The following is a 25965-nucleotide window of genomic DNA, read 5'->3' on the forward strand; positions in this document are numbered from 1 at the left end:
GGGGGATCAGCCTGAGGAGAGGGGGATCAGTCTGAGGAGAGGGAGATCAGTCTGAGGAGAGGGAGATCAGTCTGAGGAGAGGGGGAATCAGGCTGAGGAAAGGGGGATCAGCCTGAGGGAAGGAGCCCTCTGGAACAGGAGGCTGGGGGCGCCCTGTGGCTCTGTGCAGCTCTGGGCAGGAGGGGCAGTGAGGGGCAGTGAGGGACAGTGAGGGACAGTGAGGGGCAGGAGGGGCAGTGAGGGACAGTGAGGGGCAGTGAGGGGCAGGAGGGGCAGTGAGGGGCAGGAGGGGCAGTGAGGGGCAGGAGGGGCAGCAGGGACAGTGAGGGGCAGTGAGGGGCAGTGAGGGGCAGGAGGGACAGTGAGGGGCAGGAGGGGCAGTGAGGGGCAGGAGGGACAGTGAGGGGCAGGAGGGACAGTGAGGGGCAGGAGGGGCAGTGAGGGGCAGTGAGGGGCAGTGAGGGACAGGAGGGGCAGGAGGGACAGTGAGGGGCAGGAGGGGCAGGAGGGGCAGTGAGGGACAGTGAGGGGCAGTGAGGGGCAGTGAGGGACAGGAGGGGCAGTGAGGGGCAGGAGGGGCAGTGAGGGACAGTGAGGGGCAGGAGGGGCAGTGAGGGACAGTGAGGGGCAGGAGGGACAGTGAGGGACAGGAGGGGCAGTGAGGGACAGTGAGGGACAGTGAGGGGCAGGAGGGACAGTGAGGGACAGTGAGGGGCAGGAGGGGCAGTGAGGGGCAGGAGGGACAGTGAGGGACAGTGAGGGGCAGTGAGGGGCAGGAGGGACAGTGAGGGGCAGGAGGGGCAGTGAGGGGCAGGAGGGACAGTGAGGGGCAGGAGGGGCAGTGAGGGACAGTGAGGGGCAGGAGGGGCAGTGAGGGGCAGGAGGGGCAGTGAGGGGCAGGAGGGGCAGTGAGGGTCACTCGGGCTCTGCTCGCACAGAACGGGCACAGGAGGAGAGGAACAGCCTCAGGCTGGGCCTCTGGATGGGCTAAAACACATAAATATATCCCGGGGGGTTCAGTGGCAAAGGCCATAAACTAAAACATACCAAATTCCACCTCAGCCTAAGCAAGAACTTCTTATCACGAGGGGGATTGTTCTGAGTGTGCTCTTATCACCATAAACCCACTTGTCTGATATCCCAGGGATTGCACTGCTTACAATTGCTTTGTTTCTGCCCACTTGACTTGTAACAAAATCTCCAGAGTCAGAGTTAAAACTCATTTGAAAGTGACGCCTTTTGCTTTTATGAGGGAGAATTCTCCCAAACCGAACTGCTCTGAATAGCAGAGAAGGACACGAAGCTGGGAAACTGCAGACCTTGAAAAGTTGCATAATGTGTTGCATGGAACTCCAGCCCGGGTGTGTGGCTGTTGCTGAAATAAAACTGATGAGTAAAACCCGAGGAATGAAACACTTGTGAGAAGTTTGCAATTCAAATACAATTGATCTCAGTATCATGAGACCATGCAACAGAGGAACTATGTCCAAGGGAGAAAGAAAATCCTCGTTTCTTTTCCAAAAGGGATGCATTCCCCCCATTAATTAACTTGCTCATTGATGAGCTTTCCTCCCGCTGTCTGTAAGCAGAATTTCACACAAATTGTCCAGAACATGAGGCAGCTTGGGTTGTGCCAATGTGGCACAAAACCACGTGAGAGCCTTGATATAAAACCCAGTATCAACCAGTTGGATTTCCATAGTAAGATAAAAGTACAAGGCCAGTGTTGTGTCAACAGAAGACGATACAAAACATCTCAGCATCCACCAGGAAAGGAGTAAAACACAGTATAATGCGTGCAGAAATATACAGAGAGCACTTGCACTAGTATAAAAATATCCACAGTCCTCAGACAAATGTGAATCGGTACAAAATAATTTCAAGAACATGTTTACAAAAGGACATGTTAATATAAAACAGTAAAACCAGGCTGCCCCCTCTCCCCCCATGCACAGCACACACAGACAGCCCGGGCAAGGCCCAGAAGGAGCAGAGCCCGTTTGACCTCCCAAGCCCACAGGCCATGTAGAGAAACAAAACCACAAAACCAAAGGGAAAAATTCCACCCTTGGGGGATTTTAGGGCTTGTTCTTTCCGCAGCAGTTCTTTGCTGATCCTCCAGGCGTGGCAGGGAACTGTTGTGGGTAAGTGCTCGGTGCCCTGGCAGGGGGACAGCAGCACAGGGGTGTCTGTGCACAGCAGGGGACAGCAGGGAGGGCAGGGACAGCGGCTCAGCAAGGACAGGGCTGTGACCACCTCAGAAACTGCTGATTCCTGCTCCCCACCCCTGAAATCCTTCAGCAAACAAACGAGCAGCGAGACCTCATTCAGATTACAACAACCCCACAGTCCCCACAGAGCAAGCCCAGAGAGCCTCAGGAGCAGGAACAGCTTTGGAGAGCACGAGGGGAGAGCAGGGCTGGGCAATGGGAGCCTGAGTTTGGGAGGAAGGGAGCTGGGCCAGGTTGGTGAGCTCTGCTTCAGACCATGCATCAGCCCTCCAGAGGACTCTTCCCCCTCTTCATGTCCTGTCTGCAGTGTCCAGAGTCCCTCTGCTCCTGCAGCTGCTCCGACCTTCAGCTCTCACAATCCAGCAACTTCTTCCCCATGACGGCAAAGCTTCACATTTTCACCATCAGTGCAGTTTTCTGTGACAGCAGCGCGGGAGATGCCCAGCTGAGCCTGCAGCACACAGTGCAGAGATGGAGGAGAAGGGGACAAAGCATCCTTAAGGCCTCCAGGGTTTTGGTGGCAGGGCCAAGCCGGGTGTTTCTGTGCCCTGCAGCCTCAGGACAGCAGCTGCCCTCGGGCACTCAGTGCCAGCTGTCCGTGCACACAGCCTGCACCCCCCCTGGCTTCACAGAGGCTCTTTTTTGGCAGCTTGAATTGGCCTCCCAGCACTTGGGCTGCTCGGTCACTCTCTGAGCTCTGCAGTCACAGGTTTCCATAGAAACAGGGCTTGAAAGCTCCATTAATTCTCCCCGTGGTCTTCTTCCACCCAGGCCACGATTTTCCCCTCCCAGCCAGGAATGATGTCATCATCATGGAATACCTACCGAAAAAAAATTAAATAAATAAAATATTGATTTCGTTGATGTCTGGAGTCTGGACACACAGCTCTGCAGTGTGAGTGGCATCAGTGGCATGAAGTCAAATCCTAGGTCAGATTTCCCAAAATAGTCCAGGGAGCACATGGGAATGATACATGGGCTGAGGTATGAGTCACATTTTCACAATTTAACTAAATAACAGACCAGGCCTCTTTAACCAATGAATATCAAGATTACTATTGATGCTATTTTTTTTTAAACATTAAAGGTAAACTAAAGACAGGAGCCACGCCTTTTCTGAGTCAGACCACAACCTCCAGTTGTGCTCCTGCCTGTCCCCAGGGAGGGTCACCCTTCGCCCTTGCCCCAATCGATTTGTGAAGCAAGAGCTGAAATGAATCCAATCCACACCCACGCCAGCCTGAGCACCAGCTGCAGCACACAAAGGGAACCATGAAAAAACTCCAGAAGAAAGTAGGAGATTGTATTTTTAATACAGGCTCTCCCATTGCAACAGGTTTTATAAAACCTGCAGCCTGGACTGTTGCTGTGTCCCCTGAGCTGTGTCACAGGCTGGCTTTGCCCAAGGGACTCTGCAAATCCCAGGCACAGCCACATCCATGGAATTGCTTTTGCTGAGGATGAAAATATTTTAGCACAAGAGGAGCTTAGCTCACAGCTGGGAAAGCAGACAGATTTGTCTGGGGGAAACATCCACTATTTCATCAGAAAGTGGTGTGAGCATGGTCCCCAGGGCTGTGTGGTGACACTGACCCCACATTTACCAAGTCCCACATTTACCTCCTCCTTCACTGTGCCAAACTCTGGGTCCAGGGCTTTGAAGTGGTACCGATGGGTTCCTTCCCGATCGATGGCTGCCTTGAAATCCTTCAGAGTCACTTCCCCTAACCTGCAAGGGAAATAAACACAGAAACAAAATACCAAAACAAAGCTCAGGGACTACTGCAGATAATTTCCCCCAGCCAACAGCGTGAAATCCAGTTAAGGCCCAGCAAACCTGTGCTGTGTGGGAGCATTCCCAGAAAAGCAGAGTGCTGCTTTTGGGGGCACAGGAGGGTGCCCCAGCCTCACCTCTTTGGTATGCTGACCATGAAGGGGGTGAGGGAGCGGTCGGTGAAGTACAACACTTTGGTGCAGGCACTGGTGCTCATCACGGGCGTGCTCTGGGAGTGAGGCAGCTCTGCAAGGCAGCACTCGCTGGTTATCATCCCTTATCACCATGTCCCTCCCCAGCTTCCCCTTCCAGCTGGCCAGGGTGGATGGTGGTGAGTGGATTTTAATTTGCCCGTTTGTGGTTATCTCCCCAGCTCCTGCCTTTTTTTCTGCTTCCTCCCCCAACAGCTGAAACAGAGGAACTGAACTCCACAGTTTTAAGGCTCCTTCTATGCAGAAAATACTCTGGACACATGGAAATGTGATGTTAATAAAGGTGGCGCCGTTCTGTGGATATGGAAGGCATATCAGAGACACTTCTCTGTCCCCACTAGATGGTGCACAGCAGCAGGAGAGCTGGGATGAGATGACATCCCTTGTCCCAGTGACTGCCAGGGTTATTTGTGCTGCAGCACTGCCCAAGAGGCCCAGACTCACACCGTGACGGAGATCTACAAAAACCAGCCATAAATGTGTGTCCCTGCCCTGTGCAGGGAGCTCTACAGGGGATTCTACAGCCAGGAACCCAAGCAGTGAATTTAGCAGAGGAAGGGCAGGAGCTGCAGGGCACTTACTGGATTTGGGAGGCCAAGAGTCTCTGCACTCGTTGCTGGCTCTGCTCGCTGGTGATTTCCCACGGACCTGGGGCACAAAGCCAAAAGAGCAAAGACAAAGTGCCACCTCAGGGTGGCAGAGAGGGGCAGGGGGAGCCCTGGGGAGCCCTTACCCTCCTGTCCTGCCTGCGGTGCTCCCCGCGCTGCAGGCGCTCCATCAGGCTGGCGATGCCCTGCTCCAGGCTGTCGATGGTGTGGTGCTGCGGGTCGTGCCCGCTGAAGCTGTTCCTGAGGCTGCGCAGCGCGTCCCGCACCAGCTGCAGCTCATTGCTCTGCCCAAAACAGCCCAGCTCAGCACCTGCCACAACAGCCCCTGCAGCCTTACAGCCTGGAGAGTGTACATCCCCTGCAGCCTTACAGCCTGGATAGTGTATACCCCCTGCAGCCTTACAGCCTGGAGAGTGTATACCCCCTAAAACCTTACAGCCTGGATAATGTACACCCCCTGCAGCCTTACAGCCTGGAGAGTGTATACCCCCTGCAGCCTTACAGCCTGGAGAGTGTATACCCCTTAAAACCTTACAGCCTGGAGAGTGTATACCCCCTGCAGCCTTACAGCCTGGAGAGTATATACCCCCTGCAGCATTACAGCCTGGATAGTGCACACCCCCTGCAGCCTTACAGCCTGGATAGTGTATACCCCCTGCAGCCTTACAGCCTGGAGAGTGTATACCCCTTAAAACCTTACAGCCTGGAGAGTGTATACCCCCTGCAGCATTACAGCCTGGATAGTGCACATCCCCTGCAGCCTTACAGCCTGGATAGTGTATACCCCCTAAAACCTTACAGCCTGGAGAGTGTATACCCCCTGCAGCCTTATAGCCTGGAGAGTGTATACCCCTTAAAACCTTACAGCCTGGAGAGTGTACACCCCCTACAGCCTTACAGCCTGGAGAGTGCACATCCCCTACAGCATTACAGCCTGGATAGTGCACATCCCCTACAGCCTTACAGCCTGGAGAGTGTATACCCCCTAAAACCTTACAGCCTGGATAGTGTATACCCCCTGCAGCCTTACAGCCTGGATAGTGCACATCCCCTGCAGCCTTACAGCCTGGATAATGTACACCCCCTGCAGCCTTACAGCCTGGCTGGATAGTGCACAGGCAGTGCTGGCTGACAGCTGAGTGTGAGCCAGCAATGTGCCCTGGTGGCCAAGAATGCCAATGGCCCCTGGCCTTCATTAGGAATTGCGTGGCCAGCAGCAGCAGGGAGGTCATTCTTCCCTTGCACTCAGCACTGGTGGGACCACACCTTGAGTGCTGTGTGCAGTTGTGGGGCCCTCAGTTTAGGAAGGATGTTGAGATGCTTGAACGTGTCCAGAGGAGGGCAAGAAGGCTGGTGAAGGGCTTGGAGCCTTATGAGGAAGGTTTGGAGGAGCTGGGGTTGTTTAGCCTGCAGAAGAGGAGGCTTAGAGGTGACCTCATTGCTCTCTGCACCCTCCTGAAGGGAGGCTGCAGACAGGTAGGGTCTGTCCCTTCCACCTGCAGCACTGACAGAACCAGGGGACACAGTCTCAAGCTATGCCAGGGAAGGTACAGCTTGGATGTTAGGAAAAAAGTTTTCACCAAAAGAATAATAAAGTACTGGAATGCTCTTCCCAGAGAGGTGGTGGAATCACCATCTCTGGATGTGTTTAAGAAAAGGCTGGACATGGCACTTGGTGCTATAATCTAGACTCTGAGTTGAGTTTTAGGTTGGGCTCGATGATCTTAGAGGTCTCTTCCAACCTCATTATTCTGATCATAGCCTAGTTATATTTCCTTTCTCTTAGTTGCTTCTTTCTCCTTTCTTAAGGCATGTTCCACATCATTGGAGTGTTACACTTATCTCCTGCCTTTGTGATATATAAGTAGCTTTAAGGCATAACAAACAAACAAAAAATGCACCAAAATAACAAACAAAAATCTACAACCCAATTTAAAAATAAAGAGAAAAGGCCATGCATGTACTGCATGTGTTTATGTTGCTTAAATGCTTTGTAGAGAAATGTGCCTTCCATCTGGAGTTAGAAACTTGTAAGGTATTTTCTATCTAAACACAAGCAACCAGTTTCTTTCCCTGAAAATATATTTTTTTTTCTTTTGAGCTCCTTTACATTTGAAGACATTTATCACCCATGATCTCTAGTGGATCAGTTAGATATCTTGGGCAATGTTCATAAAACACATTAGTCAAATGGACCAAGATCTTGAACTTGCCATGAAATTTTATCAATGTGCAGAGACCAAGCCAGGCTGCTGCCTCCCCATCTTCCTTCCCCCAGCAAGGGGAAACCTCTCTTAACAGAATCCAAGAGTTGCAGGATGTCTGGCAGGGAATGCAGCCCTCAGGTGCACTTACCCCTCGGTGGGCTGTGGGGGCAGCTCCTTTTCCTGCTGGCTGCAGAAAGCCATTGCTCTGGGCACTGTGGCTGCTGTAAGCCATCACCTGGGCAGGGGGAAATGTGAGTGTCAGGACCTTCCCAAAAATCCCCATTCCAAATGAGAGGGAATGGGAGCTTTCCACATCAGTGATAAAACTAAAGTGTGCAGGGAGTTCCTGGACACAGCACAGACCTGATTCCTCACATAAAGGTGGAAAGACTCAATACCAGGGTCAGAAGGAAAAGAAGGAGGTAAATTGAGCTGTGGTCTAACCATTGCCAGGGTCAGAGGTGAAGCTGGAAGCTGAGAAAGCCTCTGGCTTCCCTGTTCAATCCCTGAGGATTCTGAGGCAGTGCTCAGTGCTGGGAGCTTTGGGGGCTTTGCCTGCCTTGCTCAGAGCTGTGGCAGTGAGAAGGCACAGCCAGACCTGGCTGGGATGCAGGGGAGGGTTTCTGGACACAGGTGCCTGCAGGTGCTGGGCAAACACCACCCCACGTGCAGAGCAAGGCTCCTGTACCTCCTCAGCTTCTCTCTTCATGCAGTGAGCCAGCAGGGCCTCCTTGTGCTCCAGCTCCCGCTCCAAATCCACCTGTGGAGGGCCAGCAGAGGAGTCACCACCACCTGGGCCAGCCAGGGAGCTCCCAGAGCAGCCCAGCCCTCCCTACCTGCTGGTAGCTGGCCTCAGAAAGCTGCCTGAGCATCTCATCCAGCTTGCTCTGGTGCTGCTGCAGGTGCCGATCCTTCTGGCACAGCTCCTTCTGCAACACAGGGATCCAGGGCATCAGCAGGGCAGGGAGGGAGGCTCAGCCATTCCCCATGGCAGGGAAAATGCTGGAAAATGCTTCATCTGCCAGGACCAGGTGGCTTGCACGGGGTGTGCTTTGCCAGATGTTAGAGCTGAGTGTCAGAGGGGTTTTTTTGTGATGAGATCAATCAGGTTTTTATTGCCCAAAGTCCCTTTGGCCAATGGTCTGCTGCTGAGGTCATACAGCTGTCCCAGAGAACACAGATTCCCCAGGGATCAGAGGACAAACAGGTCACCCAACCCCATTTGCACAAGTGTTGGACACTCAGCAGCCACCACCAAAAACCACGACAATAGAAGATCTGCAAGAAGCTGTGAGGGAAATGCAAAGAACTTCTGATCCCTCCACTTCTCCACAAACACTCCTGGCTCATTCCCAGCCCTTCCCAGGGCTGTCCAAATGCAAGGGAAAGAGCAATCCCATTCCCAGAGCTGAAGAACCACCCAACCCCCCATGGAAGAGGTTCCATTACTTTGTACTCTGCCAGGAGCCGGTTTCTCTCTTCAACCTTCCTCTGGAGGTCAACCTGCAGAAATAACAGCCAGGTGTGAGGCAGATATTCCCAGAGAGTGAAAACCTCTGCCCCCTGTGCTAAAGAAACCTGCAGAGGTGAAGGGAGCTGCTGATTAGGGTGAAAATTTTGGACAGAGCAAGTGCCACCTGCTAAGCCAGTCAGCGAGGAGGGACAAATGCAACAGCACTGCAAACATCAGGGAAAGCCCCTCCCTGTCCCAGCTGCAGGTCCTGGAGGACAGGAAGCAGGAGTGGAGTCAGGGATCTCCAGCCTCACAGCTGGCCAGCAGGCTGTGAGCAGCCTGTGCTGTGCAGAGACCTTTGGCTGCTGGTTCACTATCCCACGACCCCGAAATCTCTGCTGCAGCCACCCTTGGGGCCAGCAACCCCCTGCCAAAACAACCACAGCAGCAGCAGGGACTCACGTTCTGGTTGTGCAGCTCCTCCTTGTCCATGTTGGCTCTCAGCAGCTCCTGCTTGAGCTGCAGCACTGCAGCATCCTGCTGGATCAGCCTCTGCTGCAGAGCGTCCTGGGGAGAGCACATCTCTGCAGGAGGGGCAGGGGCAGGGACCCTTCCCAGGCTCAGAACACCCTGTGGCCACTGGGGAGGGCTCTCAGCCCTCCTGCCTCTCCCTTACCCACAAGGGATCTCCCTGGCAGCATTTTGGCCCCAGCACAGAGGGATTTCTCTGCTCCAGCCCCAGTTTCCCACTGCAGAAGGGAGGAGTGCTGGCTCTGATGGATGCACTCAGTGCCCTGCATCTCCTGCTCCAGCCACGCTCCCAGAGGGCACAGAGAGGCCAAGAGCAGCTCAGGACACGAGGAGCCTTAAGCCCTGAGTGTGACCCAGTTGTGCAGTGAAATCCTCTCTGGAGAGGCCAAAGTCAGCACTAATTCTGCACCTTTCACTCACCCACAGCTCCACCTTGGACAGCTACTGCTGCTTGCTCCCTTCTGACAGGCAGCTCTAAAAATACCTCAGTCAAAAGGAGATCTGCAGTTGTTCACCACACCAGAGGCACAAACTGAGCCATTTCTGGGCAGACAGGGACAGCCCAGGCTCTTTCTCCTGTGCTGGCAGGAATGAGTTCACTGGGCCAATGCTACTGGGTGTGTGCTCCAAGAGAGAGGAGGGAATAAAAGAGCCAGGAGAACCAAGAAATTTATGCCTCTTTTTGTTTAGGAGAAACAGGGGGGGAAAAGAAAAAGGGGAATATTTGACCACAATTGTACAGACGGAAGAGAAACCAGAAAATCCAGCTCCTTGTACCTGCCTAAAAATTCAGCAATAAACCACAGGATCCCCCACCTCCAAGCCCCCAGTACTCCTCCTTCCACAACTTGGGATTCCTCAAAGCTGTGTGCTTGCTGCTGGCCCTGCCCCCTAAAGCACTACAATTTATTTTTGATGAAATGCCCATTTCCTCACCTTTATTCCCTGAAGGTTCCGAGCTTCTTGTTTGTATTTCAGCAGCTCCTTCTGCAAATGCAAACCAATTTGATTAAACAGCACCTTGTCACCCCAGCCAGAGCTGGTGTTTTCTGCTGCAGGAGGAGGCACTTCCCACCTTTTCCCACAGATCCAAGAGCCAGTCAGGCCCTGAGAAATTTTAATGAGTTACAGACATGACAAAGAGCTGAGCAGATCTCTAAAGCTCTGTTGTTTAAATTCTGAGGAAAAAATTGATTGCCCAGTCCCCAAATCTGTCCTTCAGGCCAACATCAAACACTTCTGCCAGCATCAGAACTGGTCCCAAGCCTGCAGAGTTGGAGCCCTAACAGAATATTCTCCATTTCATCCATCATGTTGCCTCATCCCCATCCCATTTTCTCCCCAAAAAATCAAGCAGAACAATCTGCAAAACCTCTCTTTCCCCTCCATCTGTCACCCTCTAACCTTCAGATCTTGATTTTCTTCCACGCTCTGGTCCAGGCGGCTCCGGATGATGATCTGAATGTAAAATATCAGCGTTGTTATTGTGCAGCAGGGAGGGCAGGGCAAAAGGCACCTGGGGCAGGGGAATTTGGGACCAGGGATGTTCTCACCAGCTGCTCCTCAGGGCAGGCTCCACGCTCAGAAAGTTCAAAGGACCCTTCCTGCTCATCCTCAGGTAAAGATCCATTGAGCAGCAAAGCCTTGGGAGATAAAGGGGAAAAAAAAATAAAATCTCCTTTTCACAGATTTCAAAGAGAAACAGGTGAGCTGCAGCTCTGGCCAGCAGTCTCCCCTATCAACAGCTTTATTTCCCATTTCTGCTGATTTATTCACCTCAAAAATGAGTTGTTTTTTTCTCAGGAATGAACAGGAAGATTTATCTCCTGACAAATCTTTCCCAGGGGTCTGTCAGCCCATTCTCTTCCCCACAGAAAGAACCAAACAAGGACAACTCAGATTTCCAGGGAGTGAAGCCTCAGCTTTAGCACCTTATAGGGTGTGTGTGCATCAGATCCCCAATATTTCAACCAAACTCTCACAAACTGGAGCCTCTCACTTATTGAGTAAGAGGAGGAAAATCAATGAATCAAATCCAATTTCCTGGCTGGCCACATCAGCTGCCTCTCCCCACTCCCATGGATGAGGGGGCAGCAGTGCCAGTGCCTCCTGTCCCTGCTCCCAGTGGGCACAAAATGCAGCTGGATTTTACCAAGGAATTTCTAAATTTTTTTTTTGGTGACTCTTTTGTGTCCTGCCCATTGTCTCCGGGGAAAGTGCCCGCCCAGCTGCCTGTGCTCCTCACACAATCTCTGCTTTGTTTACTGCCACATAAATATTTACAATCCAGAGCCACTGTGGTTCCCAGCACAAACAGAAAGGGATGTTCCTGAGAGAGTTCAGTGCCTTCAGCATATGGATCAAGGGGCTCTGCTCCCCAGCAGAGCCAAACTCAGCCCAGGCTGAGGGGCAGCAAGGGAAAGGCTCCACAAATGAAGAACTGTGGGGAGAATGTGCCAAAAATGAAGGTACAGCCAAGCTGATGCAGGGCTGGGTGACCCTGGAAGGGAACACTCCCTGAGAGGAGAAATCTCTCACCTGCAAACCTGAAATCATCTTTTTTGCCTCTTCCATTTCCTTTTCCAGGTGGTCCTGCTGCTCCAAGAGCTGCTCCTCCCATGAGTTCTCCAAGCAGGAGCCAGAGCTCCCTGCCTGCCACTCGGGCTGGAAGTGAGGATCAGTCTCTTCTGCAAGAGAGAGGGGCTGGATGTGCCCAGGACACTCACCTGTGCCAAGGTGTGGCAGCTCATCTGGCCCCAGGGATTTGGGATTCCAGGGGCTGGCTGAGCTTTCCTACACACACTGAATGCAGAAAACTGCACTGGGGTCAGCACAGCACTGGGGAACTGTGTGGGACAGAGGGGGAAAAGCACCTGGGGGCTTTGCAGAGCATCCTCAGAGCCCCAAGGACACCCTGGGGGCAGCATTAAACAATTCCAGTCCCCAGGGAGCTTCTCAGCTTTTACCACACTAAAATTCCCAATGTTTTACCTGGTTTAGTCTCTGTCTCTTCAGTCTGGAGGCTCACAAGTCTCTCCTTCTCCTCTGAGGGGGCTACAGTGGATTCACTCTTTGCACTGTGGACAGGGCTGGGTGAAGTCAGGCTGCAGAGAAAGGCAGGAACAGATCTTTATTTTTTATAAAAAAGTGCTAATCAGCATTATCTAATTTTCAACAAGGTTTTTCTCCATATTCACTTTCACCTAAGAATTATCTGCATCCCAGAGATGGATGCAGACATCAGCTTCAACAACCCAACATGGACATGTAATTTTTTGAATTCAGACTCTCACACAGGGGTAGGACCAGACTCAGGAGCAATTTACTGCTGGACAAAAAGCCACCCTGGCTTCATCTCTTGCTCCAGAGCTTTCAGATGGATCATTTCAACTTTAAATCCCAATATATTTCAGAGTCAGGTTCCACTCACTCGTGTTCTTTGACTGAAACTTCTTGGAAGTGCCCACATATTTTCACAGGAGCCATCTCAGCTGACTGGGAGGTTCAAGCAATCTTTTTCTCAGAAATTCTTCCTAAGAGCATCTCCCAGACAACATCAAAAGGTGGCTGAAGCTCACTGACCCATTCAATGTACCCCGAAAGTCGCAGGAATTAATCCTTGCAAGTGTGAGCAGGAGTTAATTTTTCATTCTCCCCCAACACAGAAACAAAGGGCAGGGAACAAAAAGAAGAACAGTGTGGAAATAATACAATAGGTTTAGAAAAATAAGAGGCTTCAGCAGCTCCCTCCCTGCATCTTCCCAGCACTGCTGCCCTGTCTCCCACAGCTCCCACAGAATGGGAAAAGCCCTGCAATAGAGATGGAAATGACTTGCTGCTCTGCCTGCCCCACTCCCACGGCCAGGACCAGCCTGTCCTCATTCAAATCACAGACCTGGGTTCGGATTTTTGTGGTTCAGACTTCCCCCATGTCAAAGTGAAAGAATAATTGCTGTCCAACAGAAATCTCTGACAGGGACAGTACCTGTGTATCAGGTGTGTGCGGGATGCTCAAAAGGCCTCTGGCCACCTGGCTTTGCTCCAGGATTTACCTCCAGGAATTCCAAATCCCTCATTAGACATATTTTTAATATCAAATTTGTAACCAGCCCCTGCTCCTGCTCATTGCTGAATGCGGCCATGGCATAAAATTATGTTGTTGGCTTTTTAAAATGCTGTTTATTATTTGATTTGGCAGTTCTGCTGGGACTGCACTATGTAACAAGGGCCAGAAGAAAGGATGAAACTTTCACACAGCACAGATGCCAGCAGGAAGGCCAGCTGCTCTGAAATGGCCAGCAGCTCCAGGAGGGATTGCACTTCTTTCTAGGAACAGATCTCAGAATTCCCTCCCTCCTGTTCCCAGCTGATTCTCTGAACCTGCCCCCACCCCGAGGCACTGCTGGTTCTCACCCGTGCAAAAGCTGTCCCAGAAAAACACCACCAGCCACAGATGGGAGAGAAGGTGGTGGAGCAGGGGGAGCCAAAAAGGATCAGCAGGATGAAAAACAAGGATGTGAGCCTGGAAATAACCTCCCAAATCCATTCCTCCCAGCACCGGATCCACAGCCCACAGCCAATAAAAGGGAGCACAGGTGGGGATAGGTCCCCACAGCACATTTACATTCCCTTAGGCATTCCCAGACCCTTTCCAGGCAGTTTTCCTGTTTCAAAAGGTTCACTCAGCATCCATAACCACCTCCCAAACATTGCAAAGAGCGGCACAGCCAGAGGCAGCTGAAGCAGCAGCACAGGTCAGGCTGCTTTCTGCACCATCCAATTACTGCTGGGAGCACTCGCCCAGGTTCCGTATCAGTCCAAACCATCGGAGTGTGAAATACCCGCTGATGCAACGCCTTGAAAAGTGCAGAACAATTCCCTGTTAAAGCATGCAGAAACGAGGGCTGCGAAATGAAAGCTTTCCAAGAGAGATTTATGATGCAAACTGCTCCACTTTCCTCCTTTCACCACTTGGTTCCTTAACCCAAATCCTGCCTCCCCCGAGCCCCAGATCCGCCAGCACAGCCGAGCCTTCAGGGCAGCGACCCCCGACCTGCCATCAAGAGCCGGTGCCGCGGCTCCCCGGGACAATGACACCATCGCTCACCATTTGACCTGCTTCCCTCCCATGGTCCCACTTGCACCTCTGGCCTCACAGGATCCGCAGCATCCCGCTCACGCCTCCTTCCCTTGGCCAGCCGAACTCCTGCGGGGACCTTTGCGAGCCAGAGTGCCGAGAGGATTCCCCGCAGGAGCAGCAAACCCGACTCAGGCTCTCCCGAGAGGCAAATCCGCAGCCCCCGCAAACGGGCTGGATTCCGGGGAATTCTGCAGCCTGCCTTTGGCTCCCGCGGCTTTCCCTCGCAGGTTATTTGTCTCCTGCTGCCGCATTTTTCTCAGCTGCACAGCCGCTTGTTTTCATCACAGGGCTCCGGGGGTGTTTCTCATCCCATCCCGCCCTCCTGATGCCGAGCATCCGAGGAGCCGCCGGGGGAAGGGAAGGGAAGGGAAGGGAAGGAGCTGCTGCCGGCGCGGGGTCCCTGCGCTCGGGGGGATGCGGGTCTGCCCGGGCTCCTCTCCCCAGGCTCCAGAGGGATGCGAGCTCTTCCTAAGCTCCTCTCATCAACCTCCAGAGGGATGCGGGATCTTCCCAGGCTCTCCCGACCTTCCAGAGGGATGTGCGATCTGCCCAGGCTCTCCTCAGCTTCCAAAGGGATGCAGGTTCATCCCAAGCTTCTCTCCCCAACCTCCAGAGGGATGCAGGTTCTTTCCAGGCTCTCCCCAGCTTCCAAAGGGATACAGGATTTTCCGAGGCTCTCCCCAGCTTCCAAAGGGATACAGGATTTTCCGAAGGTTCTCCCCAGCTTTCACAGGGATGCAGGATTTTCCCCAAGCTCCTCTCCCCACCTTCCAGAGGGGTGCAGGCTCTCCCCAGCTTTCACAGGGATGCAGGATTTTCCCCAGGCTCCTCTCCCCACCTTCCAGAGGGGTGCAGGCTCTCCCCAGGCTCTCCCAGCCCCGGGCTCGGCTCGCTGTCCCTCCCGCTGTCACACGGGCTGTGCAGGCACAGCCTTTCTCCGAGATGCCTGGCTCAGGGGTGGGGGAGGGAATGCTGCTGGAAGGGGAGGGGAAAGGGAAGAGGGATGGGTGAGGGGCTCGGCAGCCTGGGAATCATCTGATTTTTGGCAGATTTTTCCATGAATCATTTCGGCAGCCTGCTCTGGTTGGCGCTGCCGTCCCTGGGAATTGCTGGGAGAGCTCTGAGCGCTGCAGGGCTGGGGATGCTGCCCTGGGACACCACAGCAGCAGGGTGGGCTGCAGGGGGGTTGCTGCACTCAATTACATCTCTCACTAATTAAAAAAAACACCTCGTTTCTCCCAGGCAGTTCTCCGAAGCGAGCTGAGCACGTTTCTCCCCTCGAGGAAAGGGAGAGAGCATCGTGTTCTCATCGTGCAGGGTTGTGTCAGCAGAGACACCCCCAGCAGATGGAGGGGCAGAGTGCTCCCAGTTTTCATCACTTATGGGAAGATTCTCGCTGTGTTCTGCCCTAGCAGCAATAATATCACCATTGTATTGTGGGCAGAGAATTCATGACAAAAAAAAAAATAAAACAAAAAAAAAACAGAGGATGCACAGAGAGATTTTTGTTTACCACCAAAAAATACCAAAATATGAGGAAAGAGGGTAGAAGAATGCACCAAATATTCCAGTTCCCTTAAACTGAGGGATGAGAGCAGGGAGCAGAATGTGAGCTCACAGCTCAAGAGCCAACCCCAAGGTCCTGTGGCATTATCCAGCAATGCTGCTGCCAAGAGCAGGATTCTTACATCCCCTGGCAGCCCAGCCTCCACAGCACACTGCTGACATCATGTGGAGGCACTGCTCCAGCTCCCTGTGAGCCCCACACCCCTCCTAAAATCTATTTATAAACACTCTCCCAATGACACGCAGCAAAACCGGGGGATAAACACAAACTCTTGTGCTTTTCTCCTCTGTTGGGCAAAGCAAACTTCATTTTCAGGTAGGCAGAGAATTATTGGTGCTGTGGAGCATGAAAATTGGCCTGAGAAACGCTGGGGAAAGGTCCTGCCTGCTGAGAGGCTGTCAGTGGCAATCTGTCCTTGGCAAACGAGCTGCTCTCTCCCCCACACACAGGAGGGAGGCAGGGGGAGGACATGGAAAAGCAAAACTGGGGCTTTCAGGGGGCTCTGAACTAAAGAGCTGCAGCTGCCCAGGTGCAGCCCCTGCCCTCGGATCTGCTGCAGATGAGATGAGCTGAGCACAGCCCCGTTTCCAGAGGGAGTTCCAGTGTGTTCAGTGACACAGTTCCTTCTCTTCCCAGTGGTTCTCTGGGGGAAAAGGGAACGGCTTCCCTTTGCTACACAGCTTTCCATGCTGGGTCAGCTCCCTCACTGGAGTAATTCTTCAAAAGTGTCTTTTTTTGGGCTGCATTTTCTCTCCCATATCCATGAAAACAACAAAAAACTCCTTCACGTTGATACCTGAAGTTTCACCCTCCACACCAGCCCTTCTCCATCAGGTCTGAGCAGGTTTTGGAGAGGGGAACAGGCACTTTGGGGAATGTCAGGCAAAGGAAAACATCTTGGCAGTAAAACTCCTCACCTGGAAGGGTGGGGCTCCTGTGGCAGGTTCTGCTGCCCCTCGTACTGCTGCACCAGGGCTCGCACGCTCCAGTAGGGATTCTCAATCTCCTCGTCCATGCTGCTGTTCCTGGGGGTGACAGTCACAAAATCAGTGCAGCTGGAATTCTTCTGTCTCCAAAAAAGAGGGAGGGGAAGCTGAGGAAAAGGAGGTGAGGAAGAGGACAGCAGGAAAAATGTCAGTTTTCCTATTAGGGATCCCCATCTTCCTGGTGTTAAGGGAAAACAGGCAAACAGGGCTTGTTGTCTTAAACTCATCCCTAATTTTGTGACTAGAAAACTCCAAAAGGTCTGGAAACACAAGGAAAAATCACAAATACTGGCTTTTCTGAAGAACTCCAAGGCCTTTGTAAGGGAAACCTTTAACATTTCATTTTTCAACAAAACTCACCATTTCAGCCTCATTTCCACTCTGTTCCACGGGTGCTCCCTGGAGCCAATATCAAATGGGCAAAGGTGGAAATGTTGTGGAAATGAAACCCTGCACAGCCCCAGCTCCTGACTCCCATTTAATGTCATTGCTAATATTGTTATTGTCACCCACACAGCACCTTTGGCAGGGGACAAAGGGGATTTTCAGAATTATTCCTTCTGTGTGTGTGGATTTTCAGCATCCCCAGCACTCAGCAGCCACCTGCAGCACTGGGATGAGCAATGGGGGAGCCAGAATGGATTTGTGCAACATCCTCAGCTCTGGAAATAAAGCTGTCAGATATCTGGGGTGAAAACCTGACTTTTGTTTCGCTTGCTATGAGAAAATTTCCAAGGAACAGCACCAAGGGCAGCGTGGGGAGGACAGACAGCACAGTTCTGTGACTCCCTGTTCTGTGCCAGGGAGATCCAGACAGACCCATTTTGCTGTAAAAGCTGGGATGGCAGAGCCAGGTCAGTGCCCCCTCTGCCAGGGCACTCTTTAGCAGGAGCTTCCTCCCACCAGGAATAAATAAAATGGACAAAGATGCATTTATTTCTGTTTCCATTTGGAATTTAATCCAACTCAGCCTTATATTGTGGGAGTGTTTTCAGAGAAAAATGAACATGTAGTGAACAGGCCAGGAAAGGGATTTGGATGCTTTTATGAGGCTGAGCTAGGCCTGTAGATTTGCCCTTGGAAAAGAAAGAAGAAGAAGAAGAAGTGAATAAGAAAAGAAAGGGTGAGACAAAAAGAACTAAAGGTGATAAGTGAATGCCAAGGAAGTCTGAAACCAATGAAAAGTAGAAAAGCAGAAAAACAGAAAAGCAGAAAAGTGGAAGAGTGGAAAAATAGAAAAGTAGAAAAATGGAAGAGTGGAAAAGTAGAAAAAAGTGGAAAAGTAAAAAAAAATAGAAAAGTCGAGAAGTGGAAATATAGAAAAGTGGAAAAATATAAAAGTGGGGAAGTAGATAAGTAGAAAATTAGTGAAGTAGAATAGTAGAAAAGTAGAAAAATGGAAAAGTGGAAAAGTGGAAAAATAGAAAAGTGGAAAAGCGGAAATATAGAAAAGTGGAAAAATAGAAAAGGGGAAAGTGGAAAAGTAGATAAGTAGAAAAGTAGTAAAGTAGAATAGTAGAAAAGTAAAAAAATGGAAAAGTAGAAAAGTGGAAAAATAAAAAAATAGAAAAGTGGAAAAGCAGAAAAGTGGAAAAGCAGAAAAGCAGAAAACTCAGCACGTTCGCCCGGTGCAAGAAGACTCTAATCAGGGCTAAGCTGTGCAGAGGAGACAAATCCCGCCCCGGGCAGGGGACGGGGACATTCCTGACCGGTGCCGCGGGCGCAGCCGCTCCGCTCCGCGCTGCTGCGCGTCCCGCCGCGCCTCGGCCAGCGCCGCCACCGCGCCCTGCGCCACCGCGGCCACCGCGGCCACCCGCGACACCGGCGACACCGGCGACACCGGCCCCGGCCGCCCCGAGCCCGGCTTGAAGTGCGCCGCCAGCGCCAGGATCAGCCGCATGGTGCATTTCAAGTTGCCGTCGACGATATCTGCAAGCAGAGGCGAGGCGGAGAGCGTTAAAAGCAGCAGAATGGCACCTCCGCACCCGGGTCAGAGCCCAGCAGTTCATTACCCAACGTGTAATTACTGATTTCTCGCTCGGGACTGACCGCTTTATTGGCAGAGATTGCCCTCTTTTAAAACACAAAATGCGTTTCCCCGCTGGTGGCATCCCGTGCCATAAATTGTTTGCAGTGCCCTGCAAATGTTAATTAATCGCTCTCGGTGGTATCACAGGAGCATTTTCCAGCACGCCATGGCAAAGATCAGCCACTCTTCCAGACCAACATTTCCCAAAACAGTTTAGTCAGAGCTGCTCAGTCCTGGCTAAACCACGCCACAGGCATGTGATTGTGCCTTGTGTCTCCTCTCTGTTTCCAGCCCATGGCTTCCAGTGAGACACAAATATTTTTTCCATGTCTCCTTTCACTCTGTGTCCTTTTGGTGAAAGATTCCAAGTCTGTATTCCTCATTACAGCACTACCTGGGCTTTTCAGTGCTCAGCAGCAGGATAAAAGTTTCGTTTTTTTTTTTTTTTCCCTGCATTGTCCATCTTTCAACCCAAAACCTTCACTAAACCAGAGGGGGGAAAAAATCCCCCAAAAAGTGACACATGAATTTACTCATAAATTACCCGTTTGAGAGAAAATAAAGCCAGAAACAGGATTTCAAGAGCTGAATTCACCCCCAGGGCCTGTACCTTTAGCTGATGTCTGGTGCATGCGGATCTTTTTCGATGCCACAAACTGTAGGACTTTCTCCACATTTTCCCTCATCTCCTGCTGGCTGCAGGGGTTGACCTCGATGCCACTCAGCTTCTCACCAGCTGAAGGAAGCAAAAAAATCTTTGTCAGAGGAGAACAGAACCACTGGGATTGCTCTGATCTCATCTCTGGGTGCTGCATGGGGCTTCTTGTCCTATTTAACAGGAGCCCAGCAGCAGGAATTACTGGGTTTGGGGCTGTGTTGGGATGGTGTCGAGGTTTTGGGGGCTGGAGGAGGATTCTGGCAGGATTTGTGACCCCCTGAAGGACCCACACTAGAGCTGCCCCTTCCCAAAGGGCTGAACCCCATGGAAAGGGCTCACCTGGGGAAGAACTGAAGCACAAGGGAGAATTTGGAGAGTTGTCCCCAGCAGGGCAGGGGATGAGTGTGAGGAGGAAGGAGCAGCAAGGACAATGAACTCACTGCACCCCATTGCTGTCCCCCTCTTCCCAAACCCCCCTAACCCTGTGCCCCTGCCAGCTTTCCCCATCTGCTGTCACTGCCTCAGAACCATAAGGGCTTTAATAGAATTGCACTGATGAGCTGATTTATGATTGTTTTCCTCCCCAGCCGCCCCCTCCCCTCCAGCAACATCTGCCTGGCAGATGCCAGAGCCAGGGCAGAGCCTGAGCTGAGGGGGAAAAACAGGCCCAGCTGGCAGCACTGACCTACAATCTCAATGAGCAGGGCGAGGGTGACCCCATCCCGCAGGTCCTGCCTCAGGTCCTGCACTGGCCTCACTGCTGGCTTCTTCTTCAGCTGGGAGTTCACCCAGGCCACATAGGCCTGCAGCTGTTGCTGGAACAGAAAACAAACAGAGTGTTGGCATTGCAGGGGCAGCAGTGGTCTCGCTTTCCTCACTGATCTTCACGGGGTTCTGCCCCCAGAAACAGCAGAGGTCTCATCCCCGAGTGACATCCAGGGGAGGGGACAGTGCAGCTCTGCTGAGCTGAGCACTGAGATTGCCATTTCTGCATCCCCTCACTCTGGGGACACAGTTTGCTCACTCTGTGCTGGTTTTCACACCAAGAAAGCAGAAAACCCCCAGTGCAGGAGCAGGGAACGCTGAGTTATTGCCCACGAAACAATTCCAGCACAAGCAGGGGAGGTTTCCTGCAAGAGACACTCTGGAACACTCATGTGGAACAGTTGCACAGCCCCTGCACGTCCTGGGAGCTGCCTCAGCACTTGCAGTGGCCCAGTTTCTATTTCTGCATGCAGAGAAGCTGCCTTGGGCCCTGGGAGCCAGAACAGGGAGTGACAGCAGCTCAGGAGGGATGCTGAGTGTGGGACACACCAGGGCAGCTCCAGCTCGGGTTCAGGGGCAGTCTGAGACACCAGGGAAACTCAAAGGCAGGTTCATGGGCACTCTGAGAGACCAGGAAAATTCCAACTCAGGCTGCTGGTCACTGAGAGACCAGGAGAATTCAAAGTCATGGTTTTGGGCAATGTGAGAGACCAGGAAAATTCAAGCTCAGGTTTATGGTCAGTCTGAGAGTCCAAGGAAACAAAGTCAGGTTCCTGGTCACTCTGAGAGACCAGAAAAATCCAAACTCAGGTTCATGGTCACTCTGAGAGACCAGGAAAATTCAAGCTCAGGTTCCTGGTCGCTCTGAGGACCCATCTGACCCAGATGACCCAAAGGCAGAGAGCAGATCCCAGTGATCTTTCCCTTTCCATGGCCCTGCCTGTAACCCCTGCAGGGCTCTGGAAAAGCTGCAATCCCTTGGGACAGGGCTCTGGAAAAGCTGCAATCCCTTGGGACAGAGCTCTGGAAAAGCTGCAATTCTTTGGGACAGGGCTCTGGAAAAGCTGCAATTCTTTGGGCAGGGCTGCAGGAAAAGCTGCAATTCTTTGGGACAGGGCTCTGGAAAAGCTGCAATCCCTTGGGACAGGGCTCTGGAAAAGCTGCAATTCTTTGGGCAGGGCTGCAGGAAAAGCTGCAATCCCTTGGGACAGGGCTCTGGAAAAGCTGCAATTCTTTGGGCAGGGCTGCAGTCCCTGTGTTCATGATGTGCACAGATGGATCCAGGGCTGGGATTAGCTCCCTTTTCTCTGTTTCCTGGTTTTGTGCCCCTGCAGCAGTTCTGAGCCCCTGTTCTATCTGAGCTCAGCAGTGCCAGGCAGAGTTTCCAGCCCATCATAGTCACAGCCCAGCTCTTCATTGTCCTGACAGAGGAAATCCAGATTTAATCAGCCCTGGCTGGGGCAGGAAGGTGCCTGGAGCTGTGGGAGCTCACAGGGGACAGGGCTGAGAGGAAAGGAGCAGCTCTGACCCATCTCTGCAGGAGCAAAACTGAAAATAAATATAAAACAACCATAAATAAAAAAATAGAATAAAATAAAATGAATAAAAAATAAAATAAAAATAAAAATAAAAATAAACAAACAAATAAAGGTAAAGAAAAACTATAAATAAATATATCTAACTAACTAAATAAATAAATAAAATTTAAAAACCCAAAAATAAATAAAGAAAAAAAATAAAGAAAAAAAAAACTACAAGCAGATAAATAAATAAATAAATAAATAAATATTAAAAACTATAAATAAATAAATAGGTAAAAATCAAATATGATAAATAAATAAATAAATAAATATTAAGAAAAAATATGAATAAATAGAAATAAAAATAAAGACAAAATGCTACTAGAAAGATAAATAACTTTTGGTGAAGTTTTAGCCTCTGTATCTTAAGAGCAGCAGGAGGTTGACACTGTTATTATTAGTAATAAATAAAATCCATCCCTAAATCCCATTTGAAACAATGAGCATTAAAAGGCAATGGAATTGGGATGTCACCAGGACAAAGTCATTTCATCCTGGTGGTGCTGTGATTCTGCAGGATTACACTTCACTAACAGACTTGGCTGCTTGCTTTTGGGTTTTTTCCATGAAACAGAAGATTTTCCTGCAGACATTCAGACAGTTGGACTGAAGAACATTTCCTAATTTTCAACCCAAAAAACCTGGCAGGCTGAGTGACTTCAGCAAGAGCCTTGTGTTGCTGCAAAACTCAAAAATCCAGGGAGGGAAGTGTCACTGCAAGGAAATGGATCAGAAATACAAGTTTAGTGACCTAAAAATGGCAAAGTGCAGTGAAATGCTGAAGGAACAAAGCCCCTGAGCTGCTCAGCAGAAAACCCAAAGGCAATTTTGGAAACTGGAGAATCCAAAATGTTCAATTCTGCATCAGCTGGGGACAACAAGGACATTGTGAGCTGCACCTTCAGCCCTTCAGCCACAAGGACCTGGTGCCCAAATTCACTCCCCTTAATCCACAGATTCAGGACTCTAAAAAAAGTGGAAGATTTTTTGTTTTACTCTCTCAGGATTCCATTTGTTTTAAGCCCCAAGGCAGCTGCTTCAACACAGCCCCAAATATCACAGCCCCAAAATCAGCACAGCCCTAAATATCAGCACAGCCCCAAATATCAGCACAGTCCCAAAATATCAGCACAGTCCCAAATATCAGCACAGTCCTAAATATCAGCACAGTCCCAAAATCAGCACAGCCCCAAAATCAGCACAGCCCCAAATCAGCACAGCCCCAAAATATCAGCACAGCCCCAAATATCAGCACAGTCCCAAATATCAGCACAGTCCCAAAATCAGCACAGTCCTAAATATCAGCACAGTCCCAAATATCAGCACAGCCCCAAATATCAGCACAGTCCTAAATATCAGCACAGTCCCAAATATCAGCACAGTCCCAAAATCAGCACAGCCCCAAAATCAGCACAGTCCCAAATATCAGCACAGCCCCAAAATCAGCACAACCCTAAATATCACAGCCCTAAATATCAGCACAGCCCCAAAATCAGCACAACAATCCTGAGCCTCCATTTCCTCCCAGAAATGCCCCAAACCCACAGATCCCATCCCCTCTCACACAGCTCTCAGCTCCTTTTAGCCAACAAAATTTAAAAAAATTAAAAACACTGATTTGGGAACAAGCACACCACACCCCAAGTGCTCCTGCATCCCCTACATTTTGGATTGAGCTCCTGCTCAGCCCAAACTCAGAATTTTCAGGGCTCACACTGCTCAGCTCCTCATCAATCCTTCCAAACCCAGAATTTTTCAGAGGAAAACCAGCCTGGTGTGGGGTGTGCTATACAGAACACACATTATTTGGGATTATGGTGGAGCTCAGCTTAATCCTGTTTACATTAACACAGCTTTGTGTTCCAAAAAAAGCCCCTTTTACCTGTACCTTGCCATGGGGAAGAGCAGCAGCTGAGGGGAGCTGGAGCCCAGCTTGCTCCAGGCAGGGCTTTGTGGGGTGGTTTTTATTTAATCTGCAAAACTTTGCAGGGCAGGAGAAGATTTTTTTAAATGAGAATTAGAGACTACAGGACATCCCAACAGAATTCCACGGGTAAATTACATCTTGGGATAAATGAGGTTGATTTTTTACCTCTCTGAGATGAAAATATTGCACTTTTTGGTGTTGAACAAATGGAAAACACCAATTTTTTGGCAAGGAGGGCTTCCCTGCTCCCTCCTAGCAGATCCTGAGACCCTGTTTCCTTCTAGAAGCAGATTCCTGCTCTACATTTCTTTGCTCAGTTTGGATCCATCCTTATCTCTGGATTTAGGGAATCACCCTGCTGGAATGAGGTTTTTGGGGCTCTTTGCTCTGATTTTATTTTTTGCACTGTTTGATGAGTTGGAATCCATGATTATTATTTTATTTAGGGAATCACCCTGCTGGAATGATGTTTTTGGGGCTCTTTGATTTCCCTTTCTGCACAGTTTGATGAGTTGGAATCCATGATTATTGTTTGATTTAGGGAATCACCCTGCTGGAATGGTGTTTTGGGGCTCTTTGATTTCCCTTTCTGCACAGTTTGATGAGTTGGAATCCATGATTATTGTTTGATTTAGGGAATCACCCTGCTGGAATGGTGTTTTTGGGGCTCTTTGCTCTGATTTCATTTTTTGCACAGTTTGATGAGTTGGAATCCATGATTATTATTTTATTTAGGGGATCACCCTGCTGGAATGGTGTTTTGGGGCTCTTTGCTCAGATTCTTTGTTGCCCTGTTGTGGCCACTGCCCAAGCCCCAGGTCTGCTGCTGCCAGGGTGAAAGGAATTCACTGTTCTCCTCCCAGAGCCCTGCACCAAAGCTCTGCAGCAGCCTAATTGCATCAGGACCTGCTGCTTGAGGCCCTGCATGCTTTCTAAGCTTTCTGACATTACCTTAATTAATGGGAACTGTAATTTTCCATCCAGCCTTCCTCCAGTTTCTTCTTGTTGTTTTTTTTTTTTTTTTTTTTTTTTGCTTTGTAGAAGCAGAAAGCACAAACTCCCAAGCAGAGAAAATCATTCCCTCTGCTCTCAAAGACAGCAAAAGATTTTTTATTTTTCCCCCTCTCAAAATTGATGCTTGAACATGATTCAGGTTTTTCAATGTATTGAGATGCACCCAACAGTGAAAACCACCCAGTTGTGACCTCAGAATGACCAACAGCCCCCACAGGGGTTCTCCTTCATAAAACTCTTAATTTAAAGTAGGTGTTGATTGCCAGAGTGCCCAGCTCTCCAGCAGGACGTATTTCTTTCTTTTTAGTTTTTCTTTATTTTTATTTCTTTATTTGTTTATAGTTTCATCTTCATTTATTTATTTATTTATTTATTTATTTATAGCATTGTCTTTACTTTTCTGTATTTATTTATTTATTTATTTTAGTTTTTCCTTTATCTTTATTTGTTTATTTTTTAGTATTTATTAATAGACAGGCAGCTCTGACAGGAGCCTGAGCTCCTCAGGACTCCAAAACCTGCAGCAGGGATTTGCACAGGGGAGGGACACCCTAACGACCCTAAAAGCACATTTAGGACACAAAATTTTAAATTCCCTCTGCCCATGACTTGCTGGGAGTGTGACACCCCCTTGACCTCTTTCTACCCATAAAACAGCTGCAATAATCTTCATATTCTGTTTTGAAAACCAGGAGTCTGTGAGTGTTGCTGTGCAAATGCTCTGTGGGGACACCCTGCCAAGGCACAGCCTGGCTTAGCCACCGGGCAGGGATTGAGCCTGCCTGCCCCACCCTAATCCTATAGAGAAATTCAGCCTTCCCTTGCTGAGAAACCCCACTGCTGGCCGGGCACCACCAGGGTTTGGGGGTAAAAAAATGAAAACAGAGCAAGGGATGGTCAGCTAAAGCACATCGGGGTGTGAATCCAGGTGTGGAGCCCCGGCTGTGTTTTCTGGCTGTGCTGGAGCCTTGGGGGGATTTCAGGGCAGCCTGGAAAGGCTCGGAGGGAGCCTGAGGAAAGGGAAGGTGAGAAACGCTGCCAGCCTCACCCCAAAACAAAGCTGGGTGAGCAAAGAGCATCGCCAGAGCTCGGGGTGTCCGGGGGGATTCACGGGCTGAGCAGGATGAGGGAGCCAGGAGTCAAAACAGCTCCATGGTGAATCCTATTAATCCTATAAATAGCGCTGGCAGCGCGGGGAGGGCGAGTGGCAGCTCCTGGTGCTGAGATCACACAGCACAGACCTGCCAGCCGCAGAGCAGGACCGAGGGCAGCAGAGGCAGAAA

General features: G+C 50.6%; 1 protein-coding gene across 4 annotated transcripts in view; it reads right to left on the bottom strand.

The window, feature by feature from the left end:
• Nucleotides 1–1771: 1771 nt before the first annotated feature.
• DIXDC1 (DIX domain containing 1) overlaps nt 1772–25965 on the bottom strand; it is a 29589-nt gene continuing 5395 nt past the window's right edge. Inside the window, exons 2-20 of one of the 4 annotated variants that reach the window (XM_079326830.1) lie at nt 20082–20211; nt 19349–19474; nt 18419–18638; nt 16641–16748; nt 12008–12120; nt 11555–11703; nt 10570–10659; nt 10421–10474; nt 9953–10003; nt 8948–9052; nt 8482–8535; nt 7869–7961; nt 7721–7792; nt 7181–7267; nt 4951–5109; nt 4799–4865; nt 4143–4251; nt 3852–3960; nt 1772–3052 (exon numbers count right to left, since the gene is read on the bottom strand). In XM_079326830.1, the coding sequence (XP_079182956.1) occupies nt 2972–3052; nt 3852–3960; nt 4143–4251; nt 4799–4865; nt 4951–5109; nt 7181–7267; nt 7721–7792; nt 7869–7961; nt 8482–8535; nt 8948–9052; nt 9953–10003; nt 10421–10474; nt 10570–10659; nt 11555–11703; nt 12008–12120; nt 16641–16748; nt 18419–18638; nt 19349–19474; nt 20082–20211 (1977 nt within the window). In that variant the 3' untranslated portion in view covers nt 1772–2971. Of the gene's footprint in view, nt 3053–3851; nt 3961–4142; nt 4252–4798; nt 4866–4950; nt 5110–7180; nt 7268–7720; nt 7793–7868; nt 7962–8481; nt 8536–8947; nt 9053–9952; nt 10004–10420; nt 10475–10569; nt 10660–11554; nt 11704–12007; nt 12121–14123; nt 15030–16640; nt 16779–18418; nt 18639–19348; nt 19475–20081; nt 20212–25965 lie in introns of those variants that run through there. The other 3 variants (XM_079326829.1, XM_079326828.1, XM_079326827.1) reach the window with 3 other exon arrangements.

The sequence above is a fragment of the Erithacus rubecula genome (genome assembly GCF_903797595.1).
Source record: "Erithacus rubecula genome assembly, chromosome: 25".
NCBI lineage: Eukaryota > Metazoa > Chordata > Aves > Passeriformes > Muscicapidae > Erithacus > Erithacus rubecula.